At 40.7% G+C, this 27,741-nt stretch overlaps 1 protein-coding gene across 1 annotated transcript in view; it reads left to right on the top strand.

Moving 5' to 3' along the window:
* usta (uronyl 2-sulfotransferase a) overlaps positions 1 to 26,302 on the top strand; it is a 58,529-nt gene extending 32,227 nt beyond the window's left edge. The window contains exons 3-8 of the mRNA XM_020632886.3: positions 6,439 to 6,594; positions 12,997 to 13,076; positions 13,177 to 13,330; positions 23,319 to 23,416; positions 23,540 to 23,697; positions 24,510 to 26,302. Coding sequence (XP_020488542.1) covers positions 6,439 to 6,594; positions 12,997 to 13,076; positions 13,177 to 13,330; positions 23,319 to 23,416; positions 23,540 to 23,697; positions 24,510 to 24,802 — 939 coding nt within the window. The 3' untranslated portion in view covers positions 24,803 to 26,302. The remainder of the gene's footprint in view (positions 1 to 6,438; positions 6,595 to 12,996; positions 13,077 to 13,176; positions 13,331 to 23,318; positions 23,417 to 23,539; positions 23,698 to 24,509) is intronic.
* The last annotated feature ends 1,439 nt before the right edge of the window (positions 26,303 to 27,741 follow it).

Consider the following 27,741-nt stretch of genomic DNA (forward strand, 5'->3'; position numbering starts at 1 on the left):
GTCATATCCCTTTCACTCCTCCTTCACCTTTATCCCATGTTTACCCTTTTGTCCTTGGACTTTTTTGATTCCCTGTCTCTGATGAGCTGCCCTTGGTTTTCCAGTCAGTTCAGTCCAGGCAGGATAAGGGTTCAGTCTGTGCGAGGGGGCTGCGTGCAAACTCCCTCTAAATACCAACTAGACCTGGCTTGAGTGCTACAGTAATCCTCTGAGCGTTACACAGGGGCCTTGTATTCATCCAGCTGCACGTCTGCATGACTATCTCCTCTCTGTGCTCCTTCTTCCTCTCCCTGCCAACTGCTTTCTCCCTCTGTCTGTTCATTATCTCCACCTTTAATCCATCACCACCTCATTTTCACCCCATTCTTGCCTTTTTGATACCCTCCTGTATCATTTGTATCTTCTTTCACAGTCTGATACAGCAGTGCTCTTTATTAATCCGGTTAAAGCACAACATTTAGCATGTAGCTTAGCTTTATGTTGTTTGGATACAGGTTTGTTTTTCAGCCGCTGTACAGTTCAGTAACATCTGGCTTTGTTTGTGAGTTTTATGTTTACTCTGAAAGGCTGTTCATGCCTCTATGAGCCAAACCAGACGACCACAGTGCATGTGTAACACAGATAGAAGTGGAGTGTTATTTTTATGAAACAAACTGTGGCTCACTCAAGAGTGGTTCTTGGATTTAGTTGTTGCTGGTTTTATTTTACGGAGAAATCATCATCTTAAAAGTCTGATGTTTCCTTTGTAAAGGCTCACGATGACATTTTACATCAAACACAGTTGGTTTGTTGTCAAGCTGTCAATTCTGCAAAAGCCTGCAGATATTGAATGGTAGTTAGGTCAAATAAATCAGGTAGTTTTTATTATATCTTAGTTGTGTCCTTAAGCCATACTTAACTATTCTGAATATTATTATATAAACATAGAATTCATTCTGACACTGAACATTTAGATTTTAAAGCAGGGTAAAGTCTTCAAGAAGCTGAGATCACTCACGAAGACTGATTTGCTTAAAAAAGTTCCTGTATCATTTGAATAATTGTTTAAATCTGGCGCTGGTTTTAAATGTGTATAAAAAGGAGAAAGTTCTTCAAAGATGATACTTTGCCCTTTCCTGTGACTGCTGGAGCGTCCAGGCTCCACGCGGCCTGATAGAAAGAGCTGCAGACACTATGCACGGCTTTACAAATACTTCTACCTCATAAATAATTCACACTTTATTTCTCATTTCAATTGTGTTGCACTAGCATTGACCATTAATCCTAGATAATGCAGTAACAACCTTTGGTAAGTTGCAAATGCAACATTACAAAGTGAATAAAGCGATTAGCAGTAATTGAATTATTTATACAATTGTTTTTTTATATATCAAAATGTTTTAAGTGAGGTCGTTTTTTTTAAAGCACAATAACCAATAAAATCATCCGTTGTTATTTGTATGATTGAACGAAGAATAGAAATTAACTTTGACTTTTGTTGTTTCCACAACTTCTCAAACCAACTATTCACCTTTTTAAATGAATGTGTTCAATATGAATCTAAAATTAAGTCAATCCTTATTTCCAAGCCCTCTTAAGTATCCAAAGTTTAAAATGAACAAACTTTTCTCCCTCGTTTCCTTTCCCTCTGGCTGTATTACTTTAAATTTATTAGCTTTTTTTTCCCCAACTCCACACATCCTTCATAAACACACAGACAAGGCTGACTGTTGCCAAACATTAGCTGCAACCTTTTGACTGACTCCATATCCGTCATCAGCTCATCAAGCAGACACAAGATGCTAATGCCATGTCAATCAGTCGTGTTGCTCTTAATCTTTTTGTTGACGTACCGCTGCAGCTGAGATCGATCTTGCAGCATGTGCACACTGCAGAAAGCTGATGTTCTGGTTAATGTGGGGAAAGATTAGGAATGGAGTTGAAAGCTGGATGTAAATGAGAGCATATGGAAAAACCACCCAGCTCTCAGAATAGAGTTATGAGTCTTTAAGTGTGCAAGCATGACAAGAATTCCCCCTTGACATTTTTACATGTGTTTTTAAATACCACTTTATGAAAACTTTTCCAGCATGTTTCTCCTAATCCCTACATGCACTAAATCTGAAAGAAAACCAGATATAGACACCATTGTGTTTTTTGACATACTTATTCATCCATGGTACTTTTAAAGGCAATGCCAGAAGTATGTTTTTTTTAGAAGAACTCTGAAATGTTGAATCAGATCAAGTCTGCTCTAAAGAGAAAAGTAAAATAAAGATAAAATGATTTAAAGAAAAAAGAAAATCTATCGTAAAGCTGAGATGCCTTTAAAGATTCTTCAAAGATTTGATGAGGGTTGGTAGAAAAGTTTTCATGGTGTTGTAGCGGGCTTACACTTTGAATATTTAATGAAACAAAAAATATACAGGAGCGCCCAGAAATATTCTTACCATCAATCTAGTGTTCATGAACACTTGACAAAGTGTTGGTTACCAAGAACATCATTTTGATCTCCATTTCTTGAACGCGTTCAATTCCACAATCAACAATGAAGAACATTAGTGGTGTTAAATGAATTAATGAATAAATGGATGAATGAAAGAATGAATGGATGAAGGAATGGATAAAAAAATGGATGGATGGATAGATGGATGAAAGAAAGAATAAATGGAAGGAAGGATGGATGATTGATGGATGAAAGAATAAATGAATGGATGAAAGAATAAATGGATTGGTGGATGGATCGATGGGCGGTCTTTTACGTGACCCATCCCACATGGAATTATTCAGACAAAGTTTTGAAGACATCATTATTTTCAATTTTGTCTCAGTCCTTCACAATGAATTTATCAGATTAGATAGCTCATAAAAACATGAAGAACTGAGAATGTATAACTGCTCCATCACTGTAGTTATTCTCTGCTCAGCATAAGAACACTATTGAATTGTTTTAATGGTTATAATTTGATTTAATTTCTTTAAATTGCAAGATAAGTTGTAAACACACAGGTGCATCTCCAAAAATTAGAATATTGTGGAAAAGTTATTTTTTTTTAGTAGTTTAATTCAAAAGAAGTGAAACTGTTTTATATTCTAGATTTAATTCATATGGAATTATATATTTCAAGACTTACAAAAAAAAAATCTTGCAGATTACTGCTTACAGCGAAGATAAAAAAAATCTAGTATCTCAAAATGTAACAATATTACATCAGACCAATTAAAATATTAGAGAAATCTTGACCTTCTGAAAAGTATGTTTACTTAATACCTGGTCGGGGCTTCTTTTGAACAAATTACTTCATTAATGCAGCGTGGCATGGAGCCAATCAGCCTATGGCACTGCTGAGGTGCTATGGAAGCCCAGGTTGCTTTGATAGTGGCCTTCAGCTCGTCTGCTCATGTGTCTCTCATCCACCTCTTGACAACAGAAGCCCAGTGAGAATTTTTCCAGTCAGTGTTTTGGTGGTGCCATGTCACCTGCTGGTGTTGGTCAACTGTGTTTTATCAAGTCCTGAGTGAACGCAGCTGTCTACCAGGAGTGCTTCAGAGCACTTCATGCTTCCGTCTGCTGACAAGCTTTGTGGAGATGCTCATTTCCTTTTTCCAGCAGGAGTTTGCACCTGTCCACAGTAATGAAACTACCAGTTACTGGTATTGCAGACCATGGTATTGCTGTGCTTAATTGGCCAGCCAACCAACTCAGCTCATTCTTTGCAGAAATGGTTGGTCAGAGATGATCATTTATGTGCATAGTTTCAACCGATGTCACTTCAAACAGAAAATCTCTCCAAACAGCATGAAATGTTTGGAGCTTTTTGATTTAAGTGTGTGGGCAGTGTGTGAGGAAAGAGAGAACACAGAGAAAGTGAAAAAGAGGAAAGGAGCAGGACTCATCTCCTCAAAATCGACATCAGATCTGTTTATACAACAACAGGCCTACTCTCAGGAGCAGGAGCACCCAGACCTGACACAGTGAGAAACGAACCTGTTACATAACACCACCTTCTTTTTTCAGTGAGGATTGACTATTGACTGAATCTCTTAGTGGCAACATACTTACTTTGTGCATCAGAAACCAGAGCTCTGCAGAGACAGAATGACGAAAGCCCAAAGTAAGAGCTTACTCTTCCTGAGCTGTCAATGTTAGACACTATTAGTCTAAGACTTCTGATATCATCTCTGGTGTTATTCTTGTGTTATACAATAGCAGGCCTTTGGAGGTCTGACACAGTCTCTTTTCATCATATCAACAGGGAAAAGTTATCCTGCAAAACACTGCCTGTGTTTTATCCGGATCATTTTTATTGTGATAAGCTGAGGATTGTGTTAGAAAACATAGAGGAATGCTGGAGTGCTGTCCAAGTGAACCACCGCCTGTTTGCTCAAATGATTCTTTTCTTAAAACAAGAGTTTGTCAGACAGCCTGCTATGATTATATTTGAATTTACATTTTCAGTATCTTAATTTCCTATCGCATCCATACATATGTCATGTGCTACAAAGACTTTAAAAAAAAAGAATTCTCACTAAACCCTGATGTTTTTTTGTGCCCTGCCTGTTTTACTTTTGTGTCTTTGTGAAGCACTCACACAATCATAAATATAGATTGTTATTCTGTTTTATCATCCGAAATGCAAGAGGAATGTGTCCCAGTTAATGTTATTTCGGGGGTGTTGGGACACCAGCAACCTCTAATGAATTTAAATCATTTTTGTTCTCTAAAAACTTTTTGCAACATTTGAATTGTGCAATTGCGTTTACAGTAAGTGACACATGCTGACGCATGCCTGTCAATGAAGCCTGTATAAGCTTGTTTAAACACAAATATCGCCTCTGAATTGTTTTTCCAGTTTACCCTCCCTCATCCTGGGGCAAATGTTCCCATACATCTCACTTTCATATTGTGTTGAGCTGGTTCAATCACTTATGACGTCTAGATAAATGCTGATTCTGGGAAAATCAGGGAGGAAGTGCCCTGTCATCAAACTGTTTCCTCTCATTCCTTTTTTGTCTCTTCTTCACTTGTTTTCTGTCAATCATGTTGTATTGTTTTTGTCTTTCTGCACTGATTTGGCATTCAAAGAGGCTCTTGCTGTTTTTACTGCTGCTTTTGGAGTGTGTGTGTGTGTGTGTGTGTGTGTGTGTGTGTGTGTGTGTGTGTGTGTGTGTGTGTGTGTGTGTATCGCTGCTCTTAGCTCTCTGGCCGGTGTACAGATATACAGAAAGAAGTGCCCAGAAGTCCAGAGTAGATGAGGGAATGTATGAGAGCAGCTTTGATTGTGTCAAATTTGTGGTGGAATGTCAGCTAAAACTGTGCGACTTTTCCCATGTTTCATTTTTAGGAAATTGGAATAGGAAGTGATTGAAGCTTTTCAAGGGCGCATGGGAATGATCCGTCTTCTTTTAATTAAGGAGATCTCTCTTAAAGGTTATTCCAGATGCTTTTAAAGTGACCTGTCTTTCGCCCTCCCAGTCTTCCCTTGATTCTGTCACTCCTCATCTCACTGGTGAATTCCCTCAGATTGTGTTCATTCTTCAGGGGCCGCTTGTGTAAACCCTGAAGGCCCTCAGGGATAATTGCCAAATTAGTGCATTCTTGCTTCCCTGGTGCTAAAATGAGTTTGTGTTCAGTATGCATGTCGACCAAAAACTTCCTGCTTTGTGCAACAGAAACTACAATTTACACACTCTCACATCCACCTCATCTGTGTGTCTCATTCATGGCTGAACTACTTGTTTAATTGGTGAGTCATGTGGTTCGTTTGCTGCAGCTTGTGTGTGTGTGCCTGGGTGCCTGTGTGTGTTTGTGTGTGTGTGTGTGTGTGTGTGTGTGTGTGTGTGTGTGTGTGTGTGTGTGTGTGTGTGTGTGTGTGTGTGTGTGTGTGTGTGTGTGTGTGTGTGTGTGTGTGTGTGCGCGTGTGTGCATGTGTGTTTGTGGGAGAGAGTGACGCTTGTGTCAGTATCGCTTTGCAGAGAAATCAGTAGAATCTCTGACTCATTGGGCTCAGTGGAGGAAAATGCATGCAAGGACAGAAGATGAAAGCACTCAGTTTTTGGTGTGTGTGTGTGCGTGCGTGCGTGCGTGCGTGCGTGCGTGCGTGCGTGCATGCGTGTGCCTATCGTAACTGAAAGAGAATATGTTGCAGGGTCAATTGAGTCCAGCCCCAGGCAGAGTTCATGTGAGAAACAGGGGTCAAAGGTCAGAGAGAATGAGAGAAGACAATCAAGTCACAGTCTGATGAATTTATGTAGTTTTTTGTGTTGTTTTCTCCTTTTTGAGCTACAACAACTTTTATTAAAGGTCTTAACGTACAGAAAAAGGGACCAGTAAGAGTAACAGATTTGAAAAACTTTTTGTTGAACGTCTTAAATATATTGAAGCTCTTTCTTACTGTCTCCCCCTCCCTCTGTATTTGTTTTGTTTATGTGTGTGTGTTTTTGTGTGTGTGCTTGCAGGTGCTCCCTTTCCCCAGCCAGGTGGTGTATAACCGTGTGGGGAAGTGCGGCAGCCGGACGGTGGTCATCCTGCTGAGGTTACTGGCTGAGAAACATCAGTTCAACCTGGTCTCCTCAGACATCCACAATAAAACACGGCTCACCAAACATGAACAGGTCAGATACACAAGACGCTGTGGGTGATAGATCTGAAATTCAGTACAGCTGAAGGGGGTCACTTAGTGTTTTGATTATTGTTAATCACATATGAAGGATGGGACTAGAGGGGGGACTTTAGGAAAAGCTGTAACTATTCATGACATATTTTTGAGTAATAAAGTAACTTGTCATCTTGTTGTCATCTTGTTTTTTTTATCTAAAGGTTTGAGGATATCACAGTTTCAAACCCAGCCTCTTAACCACATTAACACACAGCACGTCTGTTTGCTCACTTAAGCTGTCCATCACATCGAATGATCTTGATTAGATCATGAAGTTTACCCAAATCTCGGAAAGACACATTTAGAATTTTTGCACATTACAAAAAAAAATGGGCTTGTCTGTAATTGTATGGCCAATTGTGGTTTTTATGTCCCACTTCTGGATCTTTCACTTGATGTGTTTATTATCTTTACAGGCTGAACTCATTTAACTTTCATCCAAACAGTCAGAAACAAAACAGCTGCTGTTGTTAAATCCGTAAAGAAACAAACTGTACCCCTGTTATTTACAGTAGGTATATTACACTTGCTGTATTCAGGGGGGAAAAAGCTGAATGGATTTATATTTTGCACATTAACTCTGTGGTCACAGCGAGGAGAAAAGCAGCAGGAGCTCAGTGTTTTGTCTTTCATTCAGTACGAGAACAAGGCTCAAGAACAGGGAATCTCTTTTTATTATTTCCTGTAATATCTTGAGGACATGAGTGTTGGCTTTACAGAGGAAAAACTGCTTTCCTTTAAAAAACCGCAGCCTTTTAGACATCGAGACGGGCTGCCCTGTGCCAGTAGGAGTGCCAGGGCGAGCACTAGTGTGCAGAGAGCTGATCTAGATGGCACACTGTAGTTTTATACAGTCTTTATAATAACTAAAATAAACTACTACTAATAATTAAACATTTTCCAGCTTCTTTATTGTTGGATTTCCTGGGCACTGTTTGTCATGAACATGAGTTCCAAAATAAGCCCCAATTTTGGTAGGATAACTCTCAGCCAGAGACCCAGACTGGACCAGATGATTTGGGTTAAGACTTCTCTGAGAGCAACAAACAACTTAATCGAAATGTCATTGAGCAACTACGAGTATTCAGTGCTTGTATTTTGAAAAATAAAAGTGAGTGAAAGTCCTACACTCAAAATTTGATATTGGTGATAGTGCAGGTCTACTATCAACAAAATCCCTTTGTCCACATGTGTAACTCCAGCCATCCACTATCTATACTGCTTGTCCCGTCTGCTTGTCCCGTTCGGGGCCGCGGGGGGGGGGGCTGGATCCTTTCACAGCTGTCATTGGGCGAGAGGTTGGGGTACACCCTGGACTGGTCGGCAGTCAATCAGGGGCTGACATACAGTATTGAGATAGATAAGCAGCCACTCTAACATTCATACCTACAGGTAATTTCGAGTCATCAATTAAACTGACATCATGTCTTTGGACTGTGGAAGGAAGCCGGAGTACCTGGAGGGAACCCCCACATACACAGTGTCTCAAAAACCAAGAAATCCCCATTGGGACAATTTTTAAAAGCCCATTTTTACACCAAAAATAAACATCTTTACAGCCTGGTTCAACAAGGAGTTTTGTCTAAATACGTAATTTCTTAGGTAAAACCATGTATTATGGTTTAATTTATTTTATAATCACATTAAGGCTTAGAGATATGCATACATTTACCTAAGTACTATAGAGGCGTGGTTGAGTTGTAAGGCGTGCAGGTTTGAGGTTTTTTTTTTGCCATGAGGATAAAGGCCAGCCTGAACTCCACCTCTATGCCTGTACTGCTTTAGGTTGAGATTTAATTTGTAATATGCCAACAGCCATTGTCAGGCTTCAAAATGCCTCTATAGAAACCAATAGGAGACATTTCTAAACTCTTCCTCTGGACTACTGCTATGTGTTATACAGTCTATGTGGGGGCTGAAGAAGGTCATCAATTTTTTGAAGTGCAGAAGTTCATTTAGGTTATGGTTCCTGAGTGCAAGGTCCAACTTCCTCATCTCTCAGGGACAGTTACCACTTTTGCGCTGCCTCCTTTTAGTCATCTCAATGAGAAGGAGACTTAACTTTGTGGGAGGATTACGGCGATGACTCACACATCCTCTTGTGACGTTATTGACAGCAGCCTTCAGGAATCAGCTTCTGCAAAACCACTGGAATGGTCAGTAGATGCTAAATATGAAAAGCCATTACTTACCAATCCAATGTAAATGTAAAGCCAATATTGATACAGCGACTTGTTTACCCATTCATCAAACTGGCGCTGCGCACACAGAGGCCCGAAACCGTCCGACTCATTAATTCAAAGGACATAAAACATCACTGTGAATGTGTCATGCTCAGAAAGAGAGTGTGCATTCTTGTTTCTTTGCAAGGTGGGAGTCTGTTTACGAGTATTTGTATGTGCTGGTGTGATTCTGCAAAGTGGGTTTGCAGTTTTAGTGTGATTATTTGCTTGTGTACTTCTCTGTGTGTTGATTTATGCAGATCCAGACGCGCGTCGTCTAAGTTTAGAGATGCTGGTCTCATCAGTTGTGGTTCTGGCTGGAGACAGCAGCATTTCCAACTGTTTTCCAGCTGGCTCTCCCTCTAGGCCGCTGATTTGTTTGCCAAGAGTTGATGCCCTGTGCTAGGTTTTTGCCAGAAGTGAAGGTGCCTGGAACTTTTTTTGCAGAGCTTTTTGCCGATTTGAAGTGTTTAGGGAACTGTCTATCCATTACAGGACAGGGGGGGAAACATGCTGAGAGGGAGAGAGATGTTTCCTTGGGAAAAAAAAACTAGAGAAAAACCTTAAATGCTTACAGGAACAGAAAGACAGCATCTTTATTGTGATAGTGTCTGCGTTCATGTGGGATCCTGTTTCCTCCCGCTCACCAAAAACATTTACCAGCACACAAATGCGCTGCAGCCATGAACCTTGTGTTTCTGAATCACCACAGATGCGCAAACACAGGGAAGTGTCTGTCCCTACTACAAACAAAGATTGTAAATAGTCTTTCCCTGGTAGCATTAGAACTTCTACTCTCAAAGCAACAGTTTGCCTTTAGTCAATTACAGGGAATTGGATTTGACTGGTTTGGACAATAACTGGAAATGTTCTTAGAAGTGGCTGCTAAAACTTAGATTTACTTTTTTTAGCAACAAAAAAAATTGTTACAATACAATACCAGGACCTTTATCCTTAGCTATAACCAGGGATTTAAATTTACTTTTTTGATCACCAGCCAACATGGCTAGTAGATTTTTAAAATTACCAGCCAACCAGATTTTCTACCAGCCAAATGTGCCCAATCTGGCAACACTTGTTGCATCATTTCTGCAGCCTGCTGATTCAAACAGATGCAGTGATATTTGCTTCCTTCATCACCAGCCAAAATGGCTCGTAACTAGTAAAAGTTAATTTTTACCCCCAATTGGCTGTTTGGCAGGTGTTAATTTAAAGCCCTGTTTGTAACCGTATCAATATCCGTATTGAAACCATTAAGGGTAGCTATAAATATCACTATCTCCCTTTGATACAGCCTAACATGTTGTACTGGGTATCAAGTATAATACATTCATCACCCAGTCATTGCACAAATCCAATAGCATAACTTACTATAACCCCCCATGGTGTGGACACATTTCAGGTCAATCACTGAAATGCTAAAAGAGTGTAGGAAAAAGCCAGAAAAACATCTGCGACTAGTGTCTTTCCTCAAAAATATTAATCAGTCATCAGTCTATATGTAAACAAATCTGTATCAGGAGGCAAAACATTGAAATATATAATCTCTTTAGTTTATGAAGTAACGCTCTTACAGTTTAAGAACATTTTTACAGCACTTGAGAAATTGAAGGTGCATTTAGTGTGAAATCTTGAAAGATTTGCCACACGGCAGCTGAGATCATCCAGGCGTCTTCAGTCTTTGAAACCAGATACAAAGACAAATTGAACTGAGGTGAAGCAGGGCAGCAGTAGTAGCTTTCCGTGGTTTTAGCTCTTCCTCCGTCTCCCCTGATGAGCCCCGTGTGGACGCCACAGGGGCTCAGGAAGAAGTGGGGTGGGGGTGATGGGGGGGTCGATGGGGTTGCAGGTATGCCTGGAATCTCAGACTGTCCTCCACTTTCTCCCTCCCCTGTCTCCCTGCAGCCTTCCCTGCTAAATGAGAGGGGAGTTTGGCCAGACAAACCAGACACACACACACACACACACACACACACACACACACACACACACACACACAAACACACCAAATGTGCCCAATGTGTTCAGTGTCTGCTCATCAACCTGGGTGTGGGGGAGGGGTTATCTGGGGTTAGCTATGGTCTAATTAGTATGAACTTATGTTTAAGATATTGGGAAAATCAACTTCTTTGATGCATAATTTATGAAGATCAAAAGATTGTTAAATAAATACTTTCAGGAAGAAGAAACTGCATGAATGTCCTGCCCCATAAACTATGCATAGGCACCTATTACGTCAGCAGCAGTATTTGGATAGCAACAGTAATATGTATAGTTGTTTATGTACACAGGGCAGCTAATCTGAGGCCCCAGTCAGATTCAGGCTTCACACCCTCCCTCTTCCCTATAAACTCAGTACATTTCCACTCACTCATGCTTCCACTTTATAACCATCTCTCCTGCCGTAAAATGTTCAACTTCTAAACATTTTATTAGTTTCTTTAGAAGAAATTGCATCCCTCTGTCACTTCTGCTCGCTCTGTTTGCAAAGTTAGGTCCATTTTTACAAAAAGAAGGAAAATCAATTCATGGTACTTAGGTTTAGCAGTAAGCATTGATTGAATGAAATATTACACTCATAGAGGAACTCTAGCGTTGATGGCCACAGTGTGTTTGTCTCTTTCAATTGGAAGTTTTATTCCATTGGGGAGCCATTCTTGTTCCAGAGGTTCTGTTGCTTGTGTTTGGTCAAAGTTGCTGCAGCAGGACTTTAGCATATTCTTACCAACAGAAGGAGAAAAAATAAGTATCCAAAACAATTAGGAAATCTTCCTTCTGTGTTCAAAAACTACATTGGAGTAGTTGGGTTGGGGGGGGTCATTGGCATGCCTCACCTTTTTCCATTTCAAAGCCCCACCGGTGCAGAGACAAAACAACTGATTTCCCACTAGAATAAGTGGCTATCAAATACAGAATTATTCCATTATGAAGTTTTATATGTGACTAAAATTGAGATTTCAGTTGAATGGCCTTATTAAGAGAGCTCATGCAAGGACTCTGCGCTTTATATGGCACTACTGTGATACCTCAAAGTTTGTTTTGGCTACTGTGAGCCTGCCTCTCCATGCAGAACTGGAAAGCCTCTGGGGTGTTTTTTTTTCTTTATCTTTCATAGCAGCAGAGGAAGAAGAAACTTGGAATAATTTCTTTAAAAATGTTGGCCTTCCTGAGCATGACTAGGGAGAAACTCGATGTAGAGTAGTGAATGTTGTTAGCTGGGCATAACAATGGTGTTTTTGTGCAGAAGAGGCAGAGGTTGGACCTGTGGTGAGGTCAGTCCGTGGTGAAGACGATTCTGCAAATTTAATCAAGGTGGACACAAAGCCAGAAAAAGTCCACAAACAAAGTGCGTTTCATCAATGGCCATGAACTCAGTTCAAACATTTAACCCAATAAATAGTGACATCTTGGTTCCGTTTGACCGTACCTAAAGATGATGAATGTTTTTCTTGGTCTGCATTTGGGTCCAATAGCAAGTCTCCACTGAGCCACCTTTGAATCTTTCAGTTTTTCATGTAACCAGAAGAGACCATATTTAGAGAGCATGGTGGATAAACATCTTTATGACTCTATTCTGGTTGAAAAGCTTCTATAATACTTTTCTTTGACAGTTAACCACAACCTAAAGCTTACACTGCTTATTGTTAATTTTACTCTGATTGTATGTGTGACTGTGAGCATACGTGGACAATAACGCTGATTCTGATTCTGAATGGCACAAGACCAGTATTTAATAAATTGATATCACCTTGTATTGAAGAAGACTTGAGACATGCAATTGAGACTATAGAAATATGTTTTAAATTAAGTGAGAAATAGGCTAATTTTTCCATCTGGTTTCATATGAATCGCACTTCTTTCTGCAAACAGTGTAGTCTCCCCCCTGCTGGTAATTATAAATAATACAGGTTATAGGAACTCCCATATTGCCTTTCCTTTTTGAAACAAAAGCCTTTGTTCTTGGTTTTCATCAACAACTGTAATGACTGTTTGAATTCTACCATGACATTATTGTGTACTGGAGCTTAGGATTTGATCTCCATTTGCGTCAAATGACTTTTTTTTTTAAACATGGCTGATTTCTCTGTTGAAACATCAGCTCAACTGAGTTTTCTTTCTGTTTTGTTTTTTTTCAGGTGGATCTCATGAAAAACATCAGTAATTCTCCTCAGCCGTTTCTATATACGCGGCATGTTCACTTCCTCAACTTCACCAGGTACAGTGGAATGAGCAAGTGAAATGTTGCCCTCAAAACTTCTGGTCACCTCTTAAAATGTGTCATTGTGTACATTTGTATTTCCATTTGTCTTAATCAGATTTAGGATAGAGCAGCCAGTCTATATCAACATAATCCGGGACCCCATCAACCGGTTCCTCTCCAACTACTTCTTCCGCCGCTTTGGTGACTGGAGGGGCGAGCAGAACCACCTCATCCGCACGCCGGGGATGAAGGATGATGAGAGATATCTGGTGAGGCCTTTGTTTAACAGCATCGGTTTATTGTTGTATCTGGATTGTAAGACAAAGCTATTTGTCTGATATTGAGTGTTTTTTTCACTGAGTATATACCTGTCTCACTTGAGGAAATTATGCATAGATTTACCTTACATTTTTGCAGCAGAGGAATATATGGTTCACAGATTGTCTGGATGCTTTGGCTTCAAGCTTTACAGCCTTAAGTAATGGTGTCTTTAAATGTTCGGCGGTCTGGGAATTAAATCTTGCTGTAAGTTTATATTAACACGAGTCTGTTAACAGCTTATTACAAACAGTAAATGTGAGATGCTTTGGAGAAATCTACATCTTTCCTATCTTCCCTGTCTGCCACTTTCCCTACTTTCACTCAGTATGTTGACTGTACCAGGGACAATGAAACTTTAGACTTACTGTATGCAAACACCAAGGATGCATACAGATCATCTAGGTCTGTACTAGGTATGTGAAGAAGTGGTCTAAGCCCTTAGGGCGCGGTCTCACTGGCTATCTGTACCGTGCCCAAGCACGCTTCAACGCTAAAGTCCAGTTCATTTGGCCAGTGTGACCGCTCCGTATCGTGCTCAGGCACAGTACACTTCCTTGGCTTTGGCACACTTCGGAGAGGTGTGCTTCGGCACGGTACACTTCATGCACGAGCACAAGCACGCGGGTACACAATGCTGACAGCCTTCATTATGGAGAAATCCAGAGTTTCATGGCTGTATCTGACTAAAATGACACAATATGAGCCACAAAGTAGCTGTCATGTTCTCTGTGTTGTTCTCCGATGTGCGGGCGTCCGCGCGGACTCACGTCTATTTTATTTTTACCTTTATTTATTGCTGTGTCTGATTAAAATGGCTTAAAAATAGCCGCAAAGTCAGTAAAGTAGCTGTCATGCTCTCTGTGTTTTTATGTGTTGTATAACGACGTTATGTATAAGAGGTAATTGTGCTTAAGCACGGTTAGTCCTGGCCAGTATGATTGCGGGCCGTGCCGGCCAGCGTGGGAATGGCGCAGAGGGGGGGCAATCGTGCTTGAGTACAGCATGGTACAGATGGCCTGTGAGACCGCGCCCTAAGGAGGCCACTGAGGCGCTGCAGGACTGCTTTGACACCACTGACTGGGAGGTGCTGTGTAGCCCACATGGGGAGGACATCGACAGCTTGACACACTGTATCACAGACTACATAAACTTCTGTGTTGAGAACACTGTACCCACCAAAAAAATACAGTGTTTCTCCAACAACAAACCCTGGGTGACCCCTGAGCTGAAATCCCTGCTGCTGGAAAAGAAGAGGGTTTTTAGATCTGGAGATAGAGAGGAGCTGAGGAGGGTGCAGAAGGAGCTCAAGAAAAAAATCAAGGAGGGGAAAGCCAGCTACCGGGCAAAGATGGAGGAGCAATTACAACATAAAAATGCAAGAGAAGTCTTGAGGGGCCTGAATAACATCTCAGGTCACAGCAGAGGTCGTGGGAGTGGGCAAATGAACTGAATCTGTTCTTCAATAGATTTGATTCTGCTCCCAACCCCACCCCCACCCACCAGAGCGCAGACCAGCCCGCTTCTCAGACACTCCATCTAAGTACCCTGAGTACCCTGCCACCCACCTCAACAGCCCTCTCCTCCTCCTCCTCCTCCTCTTTCTCCTCCACCGACGGCCTCTCCATAGCAGCTGATCAGGTGAGAAGTCAGCTGAGGAAGATCAAGACGAGGAAGGCCACAGGTCCCGACGGCATCAGCTCCACACTCCTGAAGGACTGTGCAGACCAGCTCTGTGAGGTTCTTCTGCACATCTTCAACCTGAGCCTGAGACTGGAGAGGGTACCGACTCTGTGGAAGACTTCCTGCGTGGTGCCAGTCCCAAAGACACCTCACCCCAGGGAGCCTAACCACTTCAGACCTGTTGCCCTCACCTCTCACCTGATGAAGACCATGGAGAGGATCGTCCTCGACAACCTCCGCCCCCTGGTGACTTCAAATCTGGATCCTCTGCAGTTCGCCTACCAGCCGAACATCAGGGTGGATGACGCCGTCATCTACCTGCTGCAGAGATCCTGGACTCACCTGGAGAACACCGGCAGCACTGTGAGGGTCATGTTCTTTGACTTCTCCAGTGCCTTCAACACCATCCAGCCTGCACTGCTCAGGGGGAAGCTAGAGGGGGCGGGAGTGGACTGTCACCTGGCTGCATGGACAACGGACTACCTCACAAACAGACCACAGTACGTGAGGCTTCAGGACTGTGAGTCTGACATGGTGGTCTGCAGTACAGGGGCCCCGCATGGGAAAGTGTTCTCCCCTTTTCTCTTCACCCAGTACACCTCGGACTTCAGTTACAACTCTGGGAGCTGCCACCTGCAGAAGTTCTCCGATGACACAGCCATCGTGGGGTGTGTGTCTAAGGGGAGCGAACAGGAGTACAGGCAGGTCATCATGGACTTTGTCGACTGGAGTGAGCTCAACCACCTTCAACTCAACGCCAGCAAGACAAAGAAGATGGTGATTGGTTCAGACTGCACACTGTGGTGGCGTCTGCACTTTTCTATGCAGTGGTCTGCTGGGGAGGAGGGAGCACAGAGAGAGACAGGAAGAGACTGAACAGACTGGTCAGGAGGGCCAGTTCTGTCTTGGACTGTCCTCTGGACTCTGTAGAGGAGGTGGGGGAGAGGAGGATGTTAGTGAAGCTGACATCCATCATGGACAACCCCTCTCACCCCCTGCATGACACTGTGGGGGCCCTGAGCAGCTCCTTCAGCAGCAGACTGAGACACCCACCCTGCAAGACAGAGCACTACCGCAGGTCTTTCATTCCATCTGTAGTCAGACTCTTTAATCAGACTCTTTAACAGCATCACCACCTCATGCTACACACTGTGTGTGTTTTTAATAACAATAACTCTTTCCACAAGTGGAGGTGTACATACCTTGTATTATAAGTTTATTGTATTTTTTCTTCCTTTATTTAACTGATGTAAATATGTTTGATTTTTAACTCCTTGTTATTTTTAATAATTATATTCCTGTTTCCTGTTTTGCTTGAGCTGTTGTAACGAAAAAATGTCCCCCATGGGGGATCAATAAAGTTTATCTTTATCTTTCTCTCTGCTGGAGTCTCACACAGACTGCAGACGTGTCGGACACATAAGTTGATTAATCAGCTGGGCTTTTGTGGCCAAAGCTTTGTACCTGCCTTGGTTGCATTTGGAGGGATTCATGATCAGTTTGTGAAGTTTGAGCTTGCATCCATCACTTTTCTCTTCATTACAGAGCAGCGCATCTTTTTCCATAATTTGGTGTTCATTTTGTGATGAAGAAGACTAAACGAGTGTCTCTCCCGATAATAAATCAGGAGATCATGTTCGGTTTGACCACTTTCTGTACTGAAATTTAAAAAAATGAAGCACATGGGTTTACCCAGATTTTATTTCAGGATGAATTTTGTGTGATGAGAAAATCTCGTGAACTACAAAAGTAATAGAAAAACACAAATAAACTGTCGATTAAGCACTTGTCACGGTGTAGAAAACCATTATAAAACGTAAACTCAATCAATACCAGAGTTGTTTATGGATTGAAATAGTAATGTGTTTGCACTATCTGACGGATCCGCACGGTCATTTTATGAGTAAATCACAGGCTTGCCAACAACTGCTTTATCTGTTTTGGTTCCAAGCCAGGTAGTTTTATAAGCTGAGTCGAGGCATGAACTGAAATGCTGTATACTCATTTCTCTCTTTCTTCTGGTATGACCTTGATATTCACTAATTATAGAGGCATGTAAGCCAAAGAGGAACAGTAGTGAAACTCTTGTTTTACGTTATGTAAACTCAATTTATAATCCTCAAAAGTATTGTAATAAGAAAATAATCCCATTGGCTCTCTGATTTCTGAATTCAATCACTGATGTCCTCTGTCAGCCACATAATTCATTTTTTTGTATTTCAAATGTTTTTATCATCTTGAAATAAATATCAACAAATGTTCAAATGTAAGCAACAGAGTATTTCTCCAACAAAAATATAAAGCACACTGTGCTCTCTTTGAAGATGTTAAACACGTGGTGGTGTTGCTGGAGGGAGGGAGGAAGGAAGGAAAATTGTAAGGCCATGGCAGACTGATGCTAACCCAATATTTAAACGTGATTATGATTCCAATTACAGACCTTATTTAGTATAACCACATGAAAAAACTCAGTATTCCTCATCTGTTTCCCAGGGGTGTTTACCCCTGTAGCAACAAACTCGAGGCAAAGAGTCTGATATTTTACTGTACATGCCATTTTTAAGCTTCACTTTAATGAAAAAGTTGATTTTTTTAAATCTCTGTGTGAGTGTTACACAGCAGAGGAGCTGTTTAAGCAGTCTGAGTTTCAAACATTCAGGAATGTACAGTTGGCATGAAGTGATGCATCAAATGTGAGGTTAGAACTCCTTTAAAGAAAGACAAACAGACGCAGTTGAGATAAGGGTAAACACCAAGACAAAAAAGTACATATTTTGACAATAAAACACACAAAAAAATAATGATTGTATTAAGATCTTAAGGCAAATCGATATCACAGGTACACTGCTAGACCTTCCTCCTCACTGTCAGAGCTCAGAAGGCCATACTGCGAGGCTACAGGAGGAGTTAATGTCATGCTGGCTCGCGTCTGACGGGCTGTAATTAAGTATTGCACTGCTTTCCCTGGAGTTTTGGACCATGTGAGTTGAGTTATTAAAGTATGCAGACCACGGGGCCCCTTGCTGCAGTTTGAGGGGAACGGGGAGGCTGCAGACTGGCTTACCTGTGAGTGTGTGTGTGTGTGTGTGTGTGTGTGTGTGTGTGTGTGTGTGTGTGTGTGTGTGTGTGTGTGTGTGTGCTCTCTTCTACCCCTATATTGCCCAAGAGTCCTAAACAGGGTTTGAAACTGACTCAAATTCAGTAAGTGTGTTAAGCTCTTTTTTGGGGGGGGAGGAGGGTAGTTTAGGTAGAGTACAGTGTGTGATATTTTGCCTTGAAGTGTGTCAGGAGTCTTACCCACTTTTACTTTACTTATATTCATCTTGGCCTCCAAATCTAGGATTCACTGTCTAGAAAAGTATTCCTATTATATTGACTGAGCTTGTTATAAACAACAATCTAGCTTACCCTATGAGCACAAACAGCTTGCAGCTACCTGCTAAATCATTTGTGTTGATGAGATCAACCCCATCTGGGTTCTTTGCCCAAAAGTCACTGCCCCTGCCTGGATAAAAACAGTCCTTCTACAATGAATGGCTGTGGAAATACAGGGGTCTTCAGTGATTTAAAGCCTAAATCCAATGCTCAGTCAAGTAAAAATATAAATCAATCATGACTTTTCTGAACAGGGATTGGCATCATATCATTATAACATAAACAAAGTTACAGATTTACGTGAGTAAAGTCAGTCAGTCTGCCTCCATTAAACATTACAAACGACCCTATCTTGTGACCGGAGGTGTCATATACCGACATCATATACCTTGTATGTGTCTTTTGCCCTGTAACCTAGTCTACTTTTCAATTAAAAGTTGTATCTCTTTGTAAAAGTCATTAGTCCATGGCTGTAATGTAGGGTGAGCAGGTATTTTAGAAAACGGTCAAATAAAATTGAACCTGGGTGATATTAATACATTTATTTATTCGTACATGACTGAAATGATGACGAGTGAGAGCTCCCTGACGAGGATAAGGAGGTTTAATTTGAGCTATAAAACTTTGATGTTTGGCTAGTCGGGCTGAATACAACAGAGAGCAAACTAATTCAAAATCCAAAATAAGACTTAATATAGAGCATACATTTTTCTGAATGTCCTCGCAAATATAGTTGTTCAGATGTGTGTGTATCAGTGTGAGTGCCCTGCTATGTCAACACAGTGAGTTCATAGTCTTGGATTTATCCCCTGCCTGCTGTGCATTAGCCCGGCCTGCCCTGCGCTCCGTGTATATGAGAGGTGTCAATGAAAGAACACTGTCAGTTTGCTAGCAGGGGCCGTGGAAACCTGATGCACGTGTTACTGAGACATTCCTGTGGTTGCCTTGGATTTTCCAACAGTCCCCACACCCCTTCTTACACACACATACACCACACTGTACAGAGGCATGCTCTGGACACACGTATGGGATAAGGCATATGTATGAACGGTCATTTATCACTTAATTTATGAGCTCTTATTTTGAAAGAAGTTGGGGTTTAAATGGCTTGTTCAGTCTCTTTAAAGAGTTATGTGTGTATGAAAATGATTAATACTGGAAGAGTTGTTGAGAGTGACTTGCCAAGCCTACCACAATGTGTGTGTTTGTGTTTGAACACCGAGCATGCAAATGATTGCAAAATGATGTAATTCAGTGTCTCTGGACCAAAGGAGCACAGATTAGTTCACACACTTCAAAAATACTGGTTTGATCAGTTGAGATTCCCATGCCAACTTAAAATCATCTTGATTCATCTGACATTTACAATGACGCATACTCAAAAAAAACAATATTGACAAAAGCTTTACTGGTATCAGTCATGTCCTCACCTGCCTTGAGTAAGGTGTCAACAGATTGATTGCCAAAGATGTAACCTTCCTACTTACTGGTCACAACTGTAAGGTGTTGTCTTAGAGAGTTTGTAAAAAACAGTAGTTCACATAATTTTTGTGAAGTTATCAGTGAAGGCTAAGCTGTTTTTGTATTTTCTGGAAGCATTAACAAATCTAACTGGTGGAGAAGTAGAGTAAATGCTAGGAATTTAAAGTTTAAAGCAGCTTTAACTATTTTTTATTAACAATGGATGATTGTAAGGTGTTGTATTGGAAATTGTTACAAACCAACTCTGCTGTTGTTATTCTAGCTTTTTGACAATAAAGCAAGAAACGTATAGCACCTTTTACATACACCTGTCTCAAACTGCTAAACAAGACAAATTAAAAAGGGAAATAAAAAAATAAAATAAAATAAAATAAACCTGGGACAAAATAATCAAATGCTCACTAACTTCTAGTAGCTCAATGTTGCAAAATATTGGCCTTTTTCATTAGTGTAGCCTACTACTCATTAAAAAAGACAATATTAGCAAATAACTAGCAAACAGCAGAGCATTGAGTAGGTAATTGAAAGTCACAATATAATTTAGCCACTAAAGAGATGCACATTTAAAATAGAATTTGATCATGATCAAAATCTTAAAGAAAATGTTTAAATGCAGAATACATATTCACTCTGGATCAAAAGTTAGCAACTTGCTAGCAATCATAGCAGAGCATTTAGCAGCTAAAGAGTTGGACATTCTGCTCAGGAATTGGTGGAGAGGACAACTTAGCTAAAAAGGAGAATAAATTAATATAAACCAAATAATTACTCTTAAAACAGAGCTAGAAACTAGCTGGTTATCCCAGCATAGCATTTAGCAACTACAGAGTCTGACATTTAGTTTAGGATTTAATGGAGAAGAAAAACAGATTCAAAATTTAGTAGCAAATATTCAGCAATTATTCCTCAAAGAAAAGAAACATGATTAAAATGAGCCACACATTTCTCCGCACTTTGTTGACATATTTAAATTAGCATCTTTTTTCTAACACGTTCCACTAGCCTCAGGGTGAAAATATTAATGATGTGTTAATAGGTTGTTTCCCTCGCCCAAGGTGCATCACTCCCACGCTCGCTGGTGGAAACGGAGTAAAATTGTCCCACGGGAAAGGTCTACATCATCAATTATTTCTGATTTAAGTCATGCATACATTCCATTCAGTGGAATAGAGCCCATTGTAGAGATTAGGGTCTATTTTTTCTACAGTTTCTGTGACTGCTCAGTTGGCCTAATCCACAGTGAGAATAGGAACAATGAACCTGAGAAGGCACACAGAAGCTCTCTTCGAAATACTAATGGGTTCTTTAAAGAAAGTGCTTATTGTCTATTAAGTGTGTGTGTGTGTGTATGTGTGTGAGTTTGATTGTGTGTACTTGTATATAAATGAGTTGTGGCTTGATTCCCAGAGGTCCCTTAAATGTTGAGGCATAAGGGTCCAGTATCAAGTGTCGCAGAAAGCCGAAAGGGGGATTTCCTGGCAGTGCGCCCTGAGTCTCAGTGAATGGCGTCACACGTGTCACTTCCTGTAGGCTTTTCTCTGTTTCCTTGTCTCTGGCTCTCACTTGTTTTTTCTCACTTATTCTGTCTCTTATTCGGTTCGTAGTGATTTTCCTGGGAGCATTTGTGCTAAGCTGCAATCCTGCTTTATATTAGGAAAAACCTGTCTAAAGTCCTTTGCCAGTGTCTGTTTACTAGCATGGCAAGTGTGTGTGAGAATGAGTCAATGCAACTTTAGTTTACAAAACATGGAAAACTTATGGCTCATTTAAGATTGGAAACGGTAGCCTGTGGGCCAGATATCTTTTTAAAACAGTATATGATAATACTGGATGTGATGACGATACTCTTGTTCTCTGATGAAAAATCTAAATAAAAGAAAATAAGAAAATCATTCTTAAAAATTATGAATGAAAAACAAGCAGGGCAAACTTATCACAAGTCAGGACACGACCCGCTCAACAACAATGGTGCTATGCAGGACTGTTTTTTAGAGGTTCTTCTGGGGTTTTGTTGTGGTTTCCTTGAAGAACTTCCCAGCGGCGTGCTTCACTGAGCATCACTAAATTCTGTTCCTGGTGCAGCTCAGTCATAAAGTTCAAACAAACCCTGTAGCCTCTTGGTGAATCAGAGACACAATTGCACCACAGTTTTCAGCTTAGAGGAAAAGATAACCGTCCAAGTGCATAATTTATGTCATCCCAGCTTATGTTTAAAGACTTCAGTGTGTGTATCCGCGCACTTCCTGCTGTTGGTTGTAGCATTAGAGTTATCCAGATGTATAGTTTCCTGTCTCCTGGAGCGAAAATCACATTAAAATGATATTGCTATCGTGACATGTAGCTAAAATGCACCAAAGCAACCTGATTCAAGGTTAACAGTATCCTATACAGTGTAGCTGTGTTAAAGGCACACAATTCCAGCGAATATGTCCTCAAATAAACATGGTTTCTTACCTTTATACATCTTTACATTATCAACGGTGTTGTGGTTTTGACTACTCTTTCACTTGGTTCCTTGTGTTCACCCGCAGGCACCTCACATGTCACCCTCACTAGCAGTCTGCCTCCTTTGGGAAGGTCTGAGCCTCTGGTTCTCTGTCTTTGTGATGGAGCATGTCTGCCTCAGTGTTGGCTTTGAAAAATAGCTCTTGTTTAAATCTGCCATTACCAATTTTATCAGGGCATAAATCCTTAAGGGCAAGGTTACACTTTGAATTTGCTTCCACTTTCGAACTCATGTGGACCTGTCAGCACCTTTTGCTTCATGCATGTATAGCCTGGTTGTACAGTGTCCCCGCACACATGGAGTAATGCTTCTCAGAGTGTTTTGTTGCTCAGGACTTGTTGCCATCCATAAAGCTTACGTCACCTGACATGGATTTGACTGTAAGTTCCACATTACAACGTGGCTGGCTAGCTTTCCTCCTGCATGCATGTCTTTAATCTCTCCACTACTTTTTCCTTTTCATTTTTTTGATTCCCCCCACATGTTGACACGTTTTAAAGTTCACATATCTGTCCGGATTGCTACAAAATGTTCACCTCTGCATAATCACTGCATAACAACAAGCTATTGATTCTGATTTATGCAGCTGGACAATGGTAATTCCACCTTAAATCTCATATATGTATCTTTTTCAAGTGAGCAGGAATCTGATTTGCTGTTTAGCACCTCAGAGAGCAGCTGGGGTGAAGGGGCAGAGCTTATCTAAGTGCTCAGGATGTTGTTTGCCTTTCATATGTTTATCAGAGTGTTCACAGCAGTACTGGCGAGTGGCTCCCTCTAGTGGCAGACACATATCAATGCAATCTGTTTGGGATTCATACACAGTTAATTGAATGAACCATGAAGTAATAAAACGTGTAATATTAAAAGGTATGTCTTTTTTCTGCTTTTAGGATATCAATGTGTGCATTCTAGAGAATTACCCAGAGTGCTCCAACCCAAGAGTTTTTTACATCATCCCTTATTTCTGTGGACAACATCCTCAATGCAGGTATTGCATGACAAGTTCTATTCACGTTTTGGACATTGCTGTTGTACTTCTTTCCGTTTTTATTGTTCGGTTTCTCTGGGTTTCCTGTCCCTTACCCTTTTATTTTCCATCTCTTACCATCAGGGAGCCTGGAGTATGGGCTCTGGAGAGGGCCAAACAGAACGTGCTAGAGAACTACCTTCTTGTGGGAATCCTGGAGGAGCTGGAGGATGTTCTCCTCTTGTTGGAGAGGCTCTTACCTCATTACTTTACTGGAGTACTCAACATCTACAAGAGCCCTGGTAGGTGTTTGTTCAAAAATGCTCTATGTTGAAATCAGGGGAGTTTCAGAAGAAGGATGGCATGGGCCTCTTCTAAATTCTGATTGGACATCCCAGGTGTCACAAACCATGAATGTTTATCTGTCCAGTCCGAGGCAGCTCTCAAGATCTATTGAACTTATTGGGTTGTTTAGCAACAGGCTGCAGACCTTTGTGGCATTTCTATGTCGTGTCCTACTTAGATTTATATGTCAAAACCTATTTTGAAAACTATACACAGAAATGTAATGCACAATTGGTTAGCTTTATGTTCGTAGTTGTTAGTACGTATTTTCATGAATTCATTCATCTTGATAATTTTGTGGAAATATCTTTAGATTGTGTCAACTATCCAAGAGTAATTTTTATTTTAGGTTTGTGAAGCTGTAATACATATGTGTTAGAGACCTCATAGCAGCAGAGTTATATTTGGATTGGAGCCAAGTGTCTGACAGTAAATATATAAAGCATTGACTGAGCTGAGCCCAACCCAGTCAAATATTGTGGACAGACCACTGGCAGAAACACAGTTTTTTTTTTTTTTTTAATAAAAATGTAGTAGGCACCAGGTAGCCAACAGTAGCCAACAGTTTCATCCTGCGCCACCCCATGTACAGAGGCTGTAGTCCTCAAAGTGGCTCGACTCTTTTGGTCACATGTCATGCCACACTCTATCATCCTATATACACTGTCTTGTCTCAAATTAAGACATTTAGCCCAAAAAAAGAACCTAAAAAAGATAAAATAATGCAAGTGCATTTTTCTAAAACATTTGAAATGTGTTCTTTCTGCAGACTACAGGAAAATGGGAAACATGACAGGCACCGTACGTAAACACACGCCCACTCTAGAGGCCTTGCAGGTACTGTACCACCGCATGCGCTACGAGTACGAGTTCTACAACTTCATTCGTGACCAGTTCCACCTCATGAAGAAAAAAATTGGCCTCAAGTCGGTCTCCCAACCCACCGCCTACTCTCCTGCTTTCCTTCGAGAGCTGGCCCTCCGAACCCCGGAGCCCCTGGATGAAGACGAGGAGCTGGACACAGACTTGGAGGATGCCAACAGCTGGCTGGTCCATTCCTAAGGACTTAGTAGAGAAAAAAAGTGGACGTAGCCAATTAAATTAATTGGCTTGGAGTGTCTGGAGAGAGCTGGAGGCGGCCTGTGGGCGAAGAGGGGAGCGTTCCCCCGTCTTTCAGCATTCCTAGGAAAAGTGAGCGGTGTGAGGATCACGATGCCCGTGTTAACACAGGGTTGTTTGCTTTACATTTGCAAAATACTCCTATCATGACAGACACAGCTCTGAGGACTATAGGGTTGAGTAATTGGAAGGACATAATGTTCTATTCAAAAACAATAACAAGGACTATGGCAAATAATGCTTAACTCAATATCCTTGATCAAGTTTGGATTCAATTTGAGCTTGTTTTTTGGGTTCCTTTAATAAAACAAAATAAACATTGTTGCTGTAATCTCCAGGAGAGATTAGTGTGACATTTGGATTATGTTGGGAAATACTCTAAGTTGGTTGCTGTAGGAGAGGACTTCTGAGACATTGTCCAAGACAGAGGATAATTTTATGAGAGGCTGAGTGGTCTAAAAGCTGGAATGGGAACTGGTACTGTATCCACAAGTAAAGACATACCAAAACCCTTTTTTGTATATTAGTTGTCTAGGACTGTTGGAAGTGCCAAATCTCGATCGGAGTTCCAGCAACTGTCAGGATCCTCTGCCAGTTGTTATAGTTTATATCATTTGTCTAATTTGTAAGATATTCATAGGTATAAATGAGGGTTAAACGGTAAGCACTCAATTATGAATTCAAAGAATTCCAACAATGTGTGCATGAATGAATCAAGTTTGACCAAACCAACAGTGTATTTTAGTATTGATTTATTACGTTAAAAAATGAAAAATAGGCTGTTTTTAAGGTCAAACACCTAAAAGAAAAAGCATTCACGATGCGTCATTCGTTTAACCCAAAGATGAAAAGTTTGCCAAATATCAGTGTTTCTACTGCAATGCACTTTTCTGTGGTGACTTTGTAAAATTCAGCAGCCAAATGGTCACGAAACTGGATACTAATTTGCCTTAAAGTAAAAAAAAAAAAAAAAAAAGGATTGTCTTACTGTTGAAGAGTTTGTTTCTGTGATGCCAGACCTAGCTAACATGTTGCTTTTTCTCCAGCAGCTATTTAGTGTGCATTTTTTTTTTATTCATTCATGTAAAACCATCCAGAGAGCAGTAACCATAAGCTACGAGTGCATCATCTTAATATATCACTCTACCATCCAAATCTCTTTTCATTGTACTGGTTTGTTTTCAGTGTTTCCTTTTTGTTGCCAGTTGTATTTATTATTTTGTATTCATTTGCATTCCGGTTAAGATTCTCAGGAAGGAAAACAACAGTGTTTATTAACTTGATCATTTGTATCTTTGGTTTCTGGCGGCTATGAAACAATGTTTTTGCCATTTGAAGGGTGTCTGGAAAGAGTTTATATCAACAGCTGAAAACTGGTTAACAATAATTAATGCAGTACATCATTTTTACCATCTCCAAAATAAATGTCCTCATACTATGTCAGCTTCTGTCTCTACTCTTATTTGCTTTTTGTGTGCAAGTTTTGTGTGAAGAAGTTGGTTGCAGTCTCTTTTCCACATCAGGTATTCTGCACCTTCATCTCTTCCTCAATCTGCTGCTACAAACATGACAGGCAGCGACTCAAAGAGCCTCAAGACCAGGTCCAGCACCGTCACTCTGCTCCCACCATGTGTAGCTCTGTGTTCCCTTGAGCATCCTGTCCATCACTCCACCCATCCTGCAGCCTTCTGGCTCTCCAATTGTGAAATTGCCTCCTCTGCTCCAGACAGGACAACATTGCTAAACCTCTGATGTGAAGACAGCGTATTATTTTTAAGAAATAATATTCCACTCTCACCTGTTGTCCTTCTCGGTTTGCTCTTGATCTTATTTCTTTTGTCTCAAAATGTATTTAAAAGTACATGCTGTGTTGACACAGGAGAGTCCTGCAGCTGATTGATGATTATTACTTGTAATTTGCCAAACAAGATATTTAAATTATTGTCATTTCAAGCAATTGTCTGTCCATTTCTATCACTTGTTGAGTAAAAAAGAATGCATCAGAGCATCAGAAAGGAAGTAAAAGTTGCTAAACCTCATGCAGCAAACTGTTTGCTTTAACTTAAAGTATCTGTTTGTGTAGAGACCTTTGTAGTTCGTGTACATTCATTGTCTTATAATAAATGAATAAGGGGATAAAACTGGTGGTACCTGACAACTGAAAAACATATCAGAACAGGCAGTACATACTGTAGTGCTTTTGTGTGTGTGTGTGTGTCACCTTATTTGAAATGTTATTTTGTATAGTCCCCTGTTGACACGCAGTACAACCTAGTCCTCAACTTAGATAACTACAAGAACACACACAAACACACACACACACACACACACACACACACAAACAGAAGGGGGAGCTCCTGACACAATCTTCTCTCCACAGTGTCTAATAATGACCTCATTATCTCATATATAAAGAGGTATCAGTATCAGGACGGAACTATATTAGCAAACCTGCCTGCTAATGTTCAAGTGAAGTGGCAAGTATTAGCTTTTCCACCTCCACAAACTTTCACACACAGAGACACTGCTCATACATTTGCAAAGTTGAACACAGAGGGTTTATTCATGTGCTGGGCGGAGTAGAGGGAGCTGTCCTGTGGTATTGGGACCTCCTCTCCACCAGCGAATAGGAAGCTGTTAGTGTTGGTGGGCTGTTGCCAGTGCTGCTCCATGTTCCCCGCATGACAAAAATAGATCCAGCGACAAATTGAATGAACCCTCCAGTTTGACTTACAGAGTGGGAAGGGAGAAACTTTATAAGGTGCTCATTTATCAAGGATAATTTAATCTGTTCGTCCACACAAATTCAATAGTTTTATGATTTATGTTTTAGAAAAAGAAATAATTAAAAAGTGTTCAATGGTCAGAAAGAAGCAAAACAC

Source organism: Labrus bergylta, chromosome 15 (assembly GCF_963930695.1).
Source record: "Labrus bergylta chromosome 15, fLabBer1.1, whole genome shotgun sequence".
Taxonomy (NCBI): Eukaryota; Metazoa; Chordata; class Actinopteri; order Labriformes; family Labridae; genus Labrus; species Labrus bergylta.